Source organism: Poecilia reticulata, chromosome 16 (genome assembly GCF_904066995.2).
Source record: "Poecilia reticulata chromosome 16, P_reticulata-male-v2, whole genome shotgun sequence".
NCBI lineage: Eukaryota > Metazoa > Chordata > Actinopteri > Cyprinodontiformes > Poeciliidae > Poecilia > Poecilia reticulata.
Genome location: NC_088845.1, coordinates 12,034,208 through 12,046,806, shown reverse-complemented (window position 1 = coordinate 12,046,806; position 12,599 = coordinate 12,034,208). Strand labels below are relative to the sequence as shown.

Genomic DNA, 12,599 nt, shown 5'->3' with positions numbered 1-12,599 from the left:
AGCCATCGAGCAATTTTTAACTCCAGTGGGACATCCTGTTGATTCTCAAGGCGGCTCTCACTACTGTAATAATTTACAGCACTAAGCTTACCATTCATTGCAAAGCTTTTCTAAGTTTTAGTTTGAGTCCTGAGCTGTCCCTACACCGACTCCTCTAGATTTGCATCAAAGCAATGTTACGACTGCTTTTTGTTGTGGTTTTTATAGGTAAGAGATTAGTAAGAGTAAAATGTTTTTTTCTGTCAAGTTTTTGATCATCCAACAACCAGCTAAACCTTATTCTTAAACATATATCAAAAATGATTAAAACATACCTAAAATATTAGGTGTATACTTTCAGCATTTTATAGTAGGCTAACCTTTTGTTCTATTATCCAGATTTGTTTTTTGACTTTTTAAGCCATTTTAATACTGCATTATACTTGTAACTGTTTTCCAGGTTTATCTGATGGAGCTGGTGTGTTACCAGATGGTCCTCTGATTGCCTCTGTTGGAGGGACAGTAACGTTCACAACAAACTTGGATCCAACAGTGACACCATTTTCATTGGTCAACTGGCAGTTTGATTCTGGTTCAGGACTTAAACTCATAGTTCTCTCACAGGCTATTGGAGACACAACTGCAAACACAACTGGAACAGGATATGAAGGCAGGATCACTCTCTTCAGATCTACTGGATCTCTGGAACTCAGGAATCTGAAACTCAGTGACAGTGGAGATTACACAGTTACCATTCAAGGTGGTGTGGTTCAAAGGACAGGACGCACCACACTGATTGTTTATGGTGAGTAAATGTTGAAAACCAAGATTCAACGAACACGTTTCAGTCTCTAAACTGACACGTTAGTTTCAGTTTTTCACCTTCCATCCATCTTATAACAATTTAAACAAGTGAGAGCTGTAGCCTGTTATGCTGAGCTTTGAACTATTTTAAATGTATTTTGTGAGAATAAGAATTAAGGAGTTAAGGGAATGGCGTACTACATTATTTAAAAACAGATTTCCTTCAGAGCATTTAAAATGACATTGGTCAAAATAAAAAATAAAATAAACTTTAGGTTTTATCAGAAAAGCTCAGAAACACGATCAGTTGTGTTGTTACTTAGACATAGCTTCCAGCCTGTTACATGCTTTCAGACTTACCAGTGAGATTAATTTTCATCAAGCAGTTTTGTCAAAAATGGTTTTGTGCTGATGTGCCTAAAATGTGCCTTGAAAAGAGTAAGTGAGAGGAAGCAGAGTAAATAATTCATCAAATTTTATGGTAGAGTTTGCTGAGTGGAGATTTTCCTTCTCAGTGCTGTACTAGTTTTCTATTCTTTGTTCCCAACACGTCATATTTTTTGATTAGGGATATAAAATAAAACTGACAAGGTTTGAATTGGAGTTAAATGTTGCAGAATAAAACTTTCACAACTATAGACATTAAATATTGTCACATATTCATGCAAATTAGAATTGATTTAAATGCATTTGTTGTTACAAATATCCAGAAAATTATATAAAATGCTTGTTAATTCAAGTGAAAATAATAAAGGTTATTTGAGGAGTAAGCTTTTATTCAGCATAAACAAGATGCAAATTCATACTGTTTAATTGTTTTATCATTTCTCCCATGTCAAGATTTGTATGTTTTTTTTGTGAAAATAATTACAGAAGAGATTGTTTTCTGTTGTGTTTGATGAAAACTTTGGTTTCCTCCAACAGAACCAGTTTCCAATGCAAGTGTCTCCCCACCAATTGCAGACTTGATTGAGTTCAACAGCTCTGTCCATCTGTCCTGCTCCTCTTCTGGATCTTCTCTCTCCTTCCTCTGGAAGAAAGACAAATCTGAGGTTACAGCCAGTGACAGAGTTCAGATCAACACAACTTTAGAAAACTCCACTCTGACTATAGCCAATGTGACCAGATATGACCAGGGATCATACACCTGCCATGTGTCTAATCCTGCCAGTTCAGCCATCAGTGTTCCAGTAAAAATCTCTATTAGTTGTAAGTTGTTCATCTACATGCTCAACATATGTTTAAATCTGCTGCAGCAATTACATAAATATAACTGGAAAAGTTTTGCAACTTTAATGTACTTTTTTATCTATTAACTTTCTTAATACTTAATTTATATTTATTCTTAAAATAATTGTAATTATTTTAAGAATTGCTTCTGCACAAATGGAATTCTTTATCATTACTTTTTCAGTAAAATTATATTCTCTTTACATATTGTTGTTTATACACTCAGATGGTCCAGACAATGTGACAATAGAAGTGTATCCATTTAAGGAACATTATGAGAAAGGGTCAGACATTAATCTGACCTGCTCTGCTGACTCATCACCTTCTGCTGAATATCAGTGGTTTCTGAATGGAGACCAGCTGACCAGTAGTGGTCCGTTGCTCAGACTGACGAACATCCAGATGAGTCAGAGTGGAAACTACAGCTGTCAGGCCTTTAACAGCAAAACTCTTCAATATCAAACATCTGAACCTTCATCTGTCTCTGTACATGGTAGGTATGAAAAACATTCTTGTAAAAAGAAATATGTGTTATAAAAATGAGCAGCAGAATCACTGTTAGTATTGGAAAAAAGATTACCATATAATACTTTCAACATTATTATAATCCAGAACAATTACAGGGCCAAATTATTTTGATTATTTTACAATTATTGGTGGCTACATTAATAATCATATTAGTTTAATAACATAAAAGGACAAAAATGTCAACACTGCAACCCATAGTATAGAAAGATTTGAAGCATGGAGCTAAAATTCACCCATTAATCGTCTACTAGGGCTCCACAATATGCTGCAAATTTAAGATTATGAGAACATCTCTGTGGGCAATATACATATCATTAAGATCTGTTCACTTATCATTTAAGAACAATGCACTGAAGTTCTACAGTGGGGAGAACAAGTATTTGATACACTGTTGATTTTTCAGGTTTTCCCACTTGCAAAGCTTGTAGATGACTGTAATTTTTATCACAGGTACTCTTCAACTGTGAGTGATGGAATCTAAAATAAAAATCCAGAAAAATACAATGTATGATTTTTAAATAATTAATTTCCATTTTATTGTGTGAAATAAGTATTTGATACACCAGAAAAAATAAACTTAATATTTGGTACAGAAACCTTTATTTGCAATTACAGAGATCAGATGTTTCCTGTAGTTCTTGACCAGGTTTGCACACACTGCAGCAGGGATTTTGGCCCACTCCTCCATACAGATCTCCTCCAGAGCCTTCAGGTTTCGGGGCTGTCGCTGGGCCACACGGACTTTAAGCTCCCTCCAAAGATTTTCTATTGGATTCAGGTCTGGAGACTGGCTAGGCCACTCCAGGACCTTAAGATGTTTCCTACGGAGCCACTCTTTAGTTGCCCTGACTGTGTGTTTTGGGTCGTTATGCTGGAAGACCCAGCCACGACCCATCTTCAGTGCTCTTACTGAGGGAAGGAAGTTGTTGGCCAAAATCTCACGATACATGGCCCCATCCATCCTTCCCACAATATGGTGCAGTTGTCCTGTCCCCTTTGCAGAAAAGCATCCGCAAAGAATGATGTTTCCACCGCCATGCTTCATGGTTGGGATGGTGTTCTTGGAGTTGTACTCATCATTCTTCCTCCAAACATGAAGAGTGAAGTTTAAACCAAAAAGTTATATTTTTGTCTCATCAGACCACATGACCTTCTTCCATTCCTCCTCTGGATCATTCAGATGGTCATTTGCAAACATTAGATGGGCTTTGACATGCGTTGGCTTGAGGAAGGGCACCTTGCGTGCACTGCAGGATTTTAATCCTTGACGGTGTAGAGTGTTACTGATCGTTTTCTTTGAGACTGTGGTCCCAGCTCTATTCAGGTCATTGACCAAGTCCTGCTGTGTAGTTCTGGGCTCATTCTTCACCTTCCTCAAGATCAATGACACTCCACAAGGTGAGATCTTGCATGGCGCCCCAGACCGAGGAAGATTTTGCGTTATTTTATATTTCTTCCATTTTCTAATAATTGGACCAACTGTTGTTGCCTTCTCACCAAGCTGCTGGGGTGCACAAGCCCACCCCAGCCTTGTGCAGGTCTACAATTTTATCCGTGATGTCCTTACACAGCTCTCTGGTCTTGGGCATTGTGGAGATGCTGGAGTCTAATTGATTGAGTGTGTGGACAGGTGTCTTTTATACAGGTAACGAGTTCAAACAGGTGCAGTTAATACAGGTAATGAGTGGAGAACAGGAGGGCTTCTTAAAGAAGAACTAACATGTCTGTGAGAGCCAAAATTTTTACTGGTTGATAGATGATCAAATACTTATTCACACAATAAAATGGAAATTAATTATTTAAAAATCATACATTGTATTTTTCTGGATTTTTGTTTTAGATTTCATCACTCACAGTTGAAGAGTACCTATGATAAAAATTACAGTCTTCTACATGCTTTGCAAGTGGGAAAACCTGAAAAATCACAAGATTTATTTTCATCCAGTGTTGCATTAATTTTTCATCAAGATCTTGTTTTGATGTTGGGAGAGTAACATCCAAACAGCCAAGCTGCAGCCGAGCTGCAAAGCCTTGTCGCCATGAAAGTTTCCAACAACACAGAAAAAGAGCCAGTAGATTTATCACTAGTTGTTGAAAGAAGTCACTAGGCTAGAAGGTACTGAAAAATTGGTAAATATAGTGGGCTAGTTGACAGCAGTGGTTCTTTCATCATAACCTCACTCATCCCCTCCGCTTATCCCCACACTAGGCCATACCTCTTTTGTGACAGTTTATTCTTTCACAGGGTTTGGAGTTCAGTTACATTAAACAAAATTATTTAGCGACTTTTCAGACTCCTCTAGTGACTTTGACACAACAACTAGTGAAGAATCTAGTTTTTTTTTTTCTGTGTTGTTGGAGACAACGATCTGCAACTCATCTTCAAGGAGTCTGTCTGTGAGTTACTTTACTCAGCACTGCTGTTAGTCTGACATAGTCATTTGTTCAACACCATACCATCTCCAGTAGTCAGAACAGAGGAGAGGCATTCTACTCCGTGTTCACATTGCAAACAAATCACATATGTACAAAGCTGAGCAACGGTATCAATCAATGTTCGCTGCATCACGCTTGGCTCACTATTCCAAGTCCTGACTCGCCACTGGGCGGGACTGTTGTGTGTCGGAATGAGATGTTATATCTGAACGCAAGATTGAGTGACAAATTTGGACCAAGCAGTACCTCTGCAACCAATAGGAAAATTTAACTGCCTAAGAGTCTTTCAACTGATGGAGGCCAGACCTGAGACAGTTTACGCAGAAAATTGTAGAAGTAAACACATTTACACACAAATGTAAATGTAAATCTAACTAAATAACCTAAATAATAACCTAAGCAACCTAAATAAGCTAGTTAGAGAGTTTATCAGCAAGACAATTTCATTTAGTTACACTTTAAAAGCAACAACTCTTAATTGCATTACAGCAATTAATCTATAATTGTTGACCAACTTGTATGAGACATAAAAGTTACAATTTTAATAATTTAAGTCCTTCAGGTTGAAAGACTTCAAGTCACCACTCTAACTGAGCCACTCCAAACCATTTACAATACTTTCATTCAGAACAAATATTCTGGTACAACTAAAAGATTACTAGAAGTCTAAATATTCTAGTGATACAAATTATTTTGGGTTTAACTGTACCTCAGTATTTCATACTTTGATCCAAATAAAGAAGTACCTCCAAATTATATGTAATTGTTTTAGACATCTTAAAACACATTTTCCAATATAATCCCTCCAACATTTTATATCAATTTAGAAAGTTGAATAATAAACCTGTTCATTAACCCACCAACTCTCCTTTCAACATTCAGCAGTATACATAATTTATAAAGAGTAAATATGATTATCTTCTACTAAAAGTTGTCTTTGGTTGATTTTTGTTTTGCTTTCCTCCCACAGAGCGAGTCTCTAATGTAAAAGTTACTCAAGACGTTACCCACTTGATTGAGTTCAGTGGGTCTGTCAGCTTCTCCTGCTCCTCCTCTGGATCTTCTCTCTCCTTCCTCTGGATGAACAGCAGCTCTGAGGTTTCAGTCAGTGACAGAGTTCAGATCACTGATGGAGGATCCAAGCTGAAGTTAATCAATGTGACCAGATATGATGATGGATCATACATCTGTCATGTGTCCAATCCTGTCAGCAGTGCCAACAGTGATCCTGTACACCTCTCTGTCAGCTGTGAGTTTTTCCAACACTATGATAAACTTATTTTGAAATTAATACATTTATTGGAGCTTAAAGGCTGTTGTTTGTTGCTATTTTACTATATGAGAAAACATGAGAAACACATTTTTAAAAAGTCAGATTAAGTACAACACCATCATATTTGCAAAACACCATCAGTTAATAATGTCAGTAATAACATTGGTCATCTAATAAACTTTAAATATGTGCTTATTTTTCAAATATCTATACTATTTCTCTTAATGAACCAGCTGTTAACACTACACTGAAAAAGCTGGTTATAAGATCAATGTGGAGAATTAATTAATATTAATTGTTACAGATGGTCCAGAAAATGTCAACTTAGAACCACCTTTTCAAGAATATACAGAAGGGTCGAACATCCGTCTGTCTTGTTCAGCTGATTCCAGACCTAATGCCAGTTTTAATTGGTTCTTTAATGGAAAAAGTCTGTCTGCTTCTGGATCTCAGCTTGAACTCCTCAATGTTCAGAAGAATCAGAGTGGAAACTACAGCTGTCAGGCCTTTAACAGCAAAACCTCAAGATATCAAACATCTCAACTTTCAGCTGTCTCTATAAAAGGTAAGCTACATCACACTCACAAACTTTTAAAATACTTTATTCTTATTTCATGTGATGGACCAACACATTTTGGTAAAGAAGAAGAGAAACAGCTTTCTAAATCTTTTATAGATAAAAATCTCAAAAGTGTATTTGTATTCAGCCCACCTATGCCCTCTCGGACCACCTTTTACTTAGACTAAATTCAATTTAATGTCTGGACTTTGACTAGGCCAGCCATACTAATAGGTAAATATGCCACTGTAGTTCTGGCTGACTGTATTGCACTGTAAAACATTTGCAGGTGGTTTATCTTGAAAATGAAAGTCCTCCTGCTGCCTTGAAAATGCAATTTAAGTCAACATGAAAGTTGTTTTAGTTAACCCAGAAATTAAAATTCATGAAGTTGATTTAACAACAAGAGACAAGTTGTCTAAACATTGTTTTTTAAGTTCATTAATCTTTAATTGTAAGTTTTAACTTAATGCTGCAACTTAAACCAAATAATTGTTTCACAATATGCAAGAAAAAACTCCCCTCACCTGGTTAAAGGGCACACGTTTCCCTTTTATTTTCACTGACAATATCAAGTTAAAATAACTACTTATTTTACTTTAGAATAATTTAAATTCTTATTTCCAATTGCATGAACAAAGTTTCTGATCTGAAAATGAATTTTATTAAACATTACAATAAACTCCACTCAACATTATTTATTGTGTACAGGACATTAACTTTAAGCTTTGCTAACACACAAGAGTCAAGTCAATGTAACACACTTCTATCTTGCTCACAGTGCAACACAGGACACAGAAACATGCTGCTAAGCACTCTGGGAAATAGTTCCCACTCCTGTCCTTTTCTTCTTTAAGTTTTTCTGAAGCGCTAATATGAAAACTCTTGTTTATCTAACTCTTGGAGGTTTGACAACATTAATAAATGTTCACACAACTTACTTTGTAAGTTTACCTTTCACAAATTGATACATTTAGGTTCAAAATCTAAAACTCACAAGTTTAATTTTTAGAAGATAATAGACAACTGAATGCAGCTCAAATCTTTTAGATTGTGGGTTGTTTTCCTGACAGAAGCTGAACATCCATCCCAATCAGTCTTCTGCTGCCTTTTAATAGTTTTTTTTCCATTATTGTCCTTTATTTAGTTCTTTCCATCATACCATCAACTCCAACCAGATTTCTTGTCTAATTAGAAGAAAAGTGTCCCAACAGCATAAGTCTGTAACAGGCATCTTTACTGCTGGAATTGCATTTTTAGGGTTAGAAGGGCAGATTATTAAATTTAGGTCTTATCTTAGTAAGTGAACTGAATTTATAAAGTACATTTCCAGTCATACTGACTTCTCAAAGTTCTTCACACAACAGAGATTCACTCATTCACACTCATAAATGTGTTCACATTTATATACTGATATGCAGATCAGTAGGCAGTTTAAGTTTGAACTTCTTATGTGAAGGGCTGGTTCAGTGGTGTTAGATGATTTCTATGATACAACCACATCACATCTAGCCCCTCTCCAGAAAGCATTACCAACACGTCCCAAGCATTTCTATTCTACTTCAGAATTTAAATGCTTCTATTCTGAAAAAACTAGAAGCATTTTTTCAGTGCTTCTATTCTTGGTCTCTAGTTCTTTGATTGTGTTATTTCACAGCAGAAAAGAGTCTGAATCATGTTTTAATTGTAAAATATGTTATTTATAGCACCATTCATATCAATTACTGCTTCTTGTTTTGTGTATAGAGATAATATGCTTTTGTCAAGGAATTGTGTAACTTGACAGTTTTGCATTGTAAGCATATTTTTCTTTTTTGTTGCTTTTTAGGAAGCAGCGACTCATTATCCTCTGGAGCCATTGCAGGAATTGTTATTGGGTGTTTAGTATGTGTTTCTTTAATTGCTCTTGGAGTGTACTTCATACTTAAAAAAAAGTAAGTGAAAAATAGCCCTGAAAATAAAATAAAAAAACAACCCTATGTAATTAATAATAATGTCCAGTAATGTCCAGCTACAATGTTTTTAGATTGTGCCTTAAAAATGTGAACAAAAGGACATAGTCTATGTATCTTGACAATGCACTGCTTTTGTTTTCTAGCTATACTTATAATTTTGGGTTTGACTGAATGTACTGTCATTTGCATTTTATTAATGCATTTAATATAATTGTAAATGTAAAACAATATTCATGCAGTGATTGTAATTGCATTATTTTATATATAATTCGAAATAACTATGAAAGACTAGGATAGGAAAATAGATTGTGTTGAATATTTATAAATCTCTAACTTCTATTTTTTATTATATTTTTTGTCTAAACAGAAAATCTTGGGGGAAAACCTCAAATAGAAATATTTCAACAGGTAGGTGTGTAGCTGCTGTGCATGTATGTTGATTATTCAGTACTTGTTTAATTTTAATTTATCTATGTATTACAGGTGGGAACAGACGAGATAATGGTGTAAGCAGTAATGAGGTAAAACTCATCAATGCTATACTATGTTTCAATGTTTCATATTAAACATTGTTTTAAAATATGGTTAAATAGTCACAGTGAACAGTCACAGATGGGGTAAAATTAGTTTGTGTTTCTTTGCTTAGAAAGTTCAGAAAATCTGAACTTTTCAATGCAAAGGTGTAAAAATGCTTAACCCTCCTATTATGTTCGTTTGTGAGGTACAGCAATAATGTTCGTGGGTCAATTTGACCCGGGTAGAGTTTTATCATGCAATAGTGTCAGGAACCAAAATATTCCTCCAAAACATTTTTTTATCTGATTATTAAGTCTAATACTAACCATCTCAATCAAAATTTGTGCAATTATGTTTTTTTATTTCTCAGAAATTAAGGATTAATGACGACAACTTACTCATTTGGACATAAAAAATGGGATTTACATTTTTTATGTCCACTGAAAAAAACCTAGACACAAAAACAACAATTTCCTTGAAAGTGATCTTTGGTAAATTTTTTTATATTACATTTAATTTTTTTTTTCAAAGGGTGATCTTTATAATTGAACTTGAGACACACATACTGTTCCGGGTCAAATTGACCCGCCAAATTAAAATCAAGATAAATGAGTCATGCAGAGAGTATTTATGTTCCCCTCCACTTCTACTGAGTGTCCACTCAGTGTGGGTGGAGTTTACCCACGGGAACAGAAAAGGTTCCCGTCAAAAGTTGTATGAACACCTGCTTTCTCGCAGTTCATTGTGAAGTAAAGAGAGCAGGGAGAAAGTGGGTTTGTGTGTGTCTGCGTGTGTGTGCATGTGTGTGTGTGTGGTGTGTTGTGTTGTGTTGTGTTTGTGTGTGTGTGGTGAAATAAGGTTCATAGCTGTAAGGAAACAAACAGAATTGGACATTTTTAATCTTTTTTTGCACTTTAACTTGACTGCCGGGTCAAATTGACCCGAACAGTATCGATGTAACAAGTAGACGCAGGGGGGGCTGCAAATGTGTAAAATGAATAAATTTTCAATTTATATGTAGAGTTCACCTATTAAGACAAATAGAAAAAGTTTCATGCAATAAAAATACTTGCAACTATTTTAAAAATATTTTTAAACTTTGAAACGGGTCAATTTGACCTGCAACATAACTGGAGGCACGACTTCTATTGTGTACATTAGTAACTAAAGAGATATTTTTCTAAATTTACTTTATTGATTTATTGATATCCATTTGATAATTAATTTGGCACTTTTGTCAATAGTTCCCAACCTGATGTTGCATGACTAGGTCTGATCGAATAAGAGTGCCAGAGACATACCCCGCCTGGCCTTGCTTCAAACTGGGGTCTAGTGTTAACACTTCCACCCGGCTCTCTATAACCATGAGAGCCAGACAGGCTCAAGATGGCCACATTTATGCTCTGACACACAAATGTCTGGCTCTGACATTTATGCATAATCAAATGCTTCAGGGTTTTGAAATTGATCCGCAGGATGAATCTACACTCTGTGCTGCACTAGATACTGAAAACATAAGTGCCACTTAAGCCAAAGTTCTTTAAATTGTTGAGCGTTTCTCTAATTCAATTCAGTGTAATGCATGTCAGTTTATTTATATTGCACCAATTCACAACAAATGTTGTCTCAATGCACTTTACAAAAAAATTTGTTTAATTCACTGACATATACATTCCAAGTTATCCTGTATCCAACGGTACAGTATGTTCAATTAATTATTCAGTAGATTAAAACGTTTCAATCTAAGGAAACCCACCAGAATGCATGGAGTCATTGACTTGCAGCATTCACTCTTGGACAAGCATGGTGACAATCGTTTGCTCTGTGTTGTTGATGATAGAACAAATCCTCATACCAAATATGTTTGTAGCAACAGTGGAGAGGAAAAACTCTCCTTTAACAGGAAGAAACCTCCAGTACAAGAGCCAGTCTGCCACGACTCGTTGAAGCAATCAGAAGTCGCCAAGACTCTCTGAATCAGGGGATTTTCTGATCTCGCTTCACAGCTAAATTTTTTTTTAACGATTTAATGAAAGGGTAATGTTAAGGTAGTTCTTTTCCTCAGCGGCTTCAGTGACAGTCATGTACAGAAGGAGTTGGACTGGACAATGAAGAATAAAAGTTTTCCACAGTTTCTGGGGAAATGGGCTTGGTAGCTTCAATAGGAATTTGACTGATATGATGGTCCCCACCTACTTTCAAGGTGAAAGTACAACAGGGCCAGGCTGAAGGGGGGTGGGCCAGGCCTGCAGTCCAAAAAGTCACAATGTTGGTCTTTACACCAGGAAAACTAAATACAGCTCAATATACTTGTAGTGTATTTCATTCAGTATTCAATATATTTTATGCATCTATGATAATGCAGACAGTTTGCAAATTAAACAGTTTTGATTTATAAATAAGATGTTTCTCACAAATCTTGTTTTTCTTTTTACCATGCAGGAGTTGAACTATGCAGATGTCAGGTTTGCAAAGAACAAGAAAAATGTGCAACCTCAGTGGGAATTAGACAACCCCTCATCAACCTACGCTGACATCAGGGTCAACAGAAACTAAAGCACTCTTCCCTCTCTGCCCACATGCAGCTGAAACCAAATTGACTGTCTGGCTTTAACTAAATCCTGCTAAAACTTGACATTTCTTTAAGCAAAAGCCAACGATGACAGAGCTGGCTGATGCTCGTCAAAGAGATGAAATTGTTGCTTTGCTTTAGCAAAATTTGTTTACTTCATTCTGGCACGTTAGTATTTAATGATTAACTAAACTCAGCTCTTACTGGCAACAGAAAGCAGAAGGCAGAATATTTCCCTCTTTTCATTTTATGACTTTCGTAAATCCAAAGAGCAGCAATCTTCTCTTTATGGCTTAATTATTTCCTTTAGTACGAATCTGGTCAATATTATAATGCAAAATGTTATTCCTGAAATGTGTAGTGTGTTCCTAGACAAAATTAAAGTTTATACATATATAGATTCAGAGTAAATATAGATATAATAAAATCATCAAGATTAAAATTTTCATGGTTCCAGTCTGAATTTAGCGTATCTTGTTAATTTGTCATTACAATTTTGGATAATACTAATCTTGCGATAGTGCAAAGTTATTGCAAGATATCTTTGCAGCCACATTCAATTTCCAATGTGACTGAATGTGGCTGCAGCTAAAGAAGCTGCAGCCACATTCAGTTTACAGTAGATGCCAGAATTTGCACTGATTAAAAAGAAATCCTCCAATGTTTAGGAGTGCAACGACACACAAAAGTCACGGTCTGGTTCAATTTTAGTAGACTTTAATCAATACTTTAAGTATTAATATGTGC

At 35.7% G+C, this 12,599-nt stretch overlaps 1 protein-coding gene across 1 annotated transcript; it reads left to right on the top strand.

Moving 5' to 3' along the window:
• The first annotated feature begins 173 nt into the window (after positions 1 to 173).
• LOC103460872 (cell adhesion molecule CEACAM5-like) lies at positions 174 to 11,884 on the top strand. The gene is made up of 10 exons (XM_081616872.1): positions 174 to 207; positions 440 to 784; positions 1,708 to 1,992; positions 2,240 to 2,506; positions 5,948 to 6,226; positions 6,555 to 6,815; positions 8,638 to 8,743; positions 9,132 to 9,172; positions 9,248 to 9,285; positions 11,723 to 11,884. The coding sequence occupies exons 1-10, from the start codon at positions 174 to 176 to the stop codon at positions 11,834 to 11,836; spliced, it is 1,770 nt and encodes a 589-aa protein (XP_081472998.1). The 3' UTR covers positions 11,837 to 11,884.
• Positions 11,885 to 12,599: the final 715 nt, after the last annotated feature.

Bases quoted from the DNA above. Each gene is read 5' to 3' on its own strand.
- LOC103460872 (XM_081616872.1), top strand. From the start codon at position 174: ATGTTACGACTGCTTTTTGTTGTGGTTTTTATAG. The intron at 785-1,707 runs GTGAGTAAATGT...TTCCTCCAACAG, and splicing joins CACCACACTGATTGTTTATG to AACCAGTTTCCAATGCAAGT. The intron at 9,286-11,722 runs GTAAAACTCATC...TTTACCATGCAG, and splicing joins ATGGTGTAAGCAGTAATGAG to GAGTTGAACTATGCAGATGT.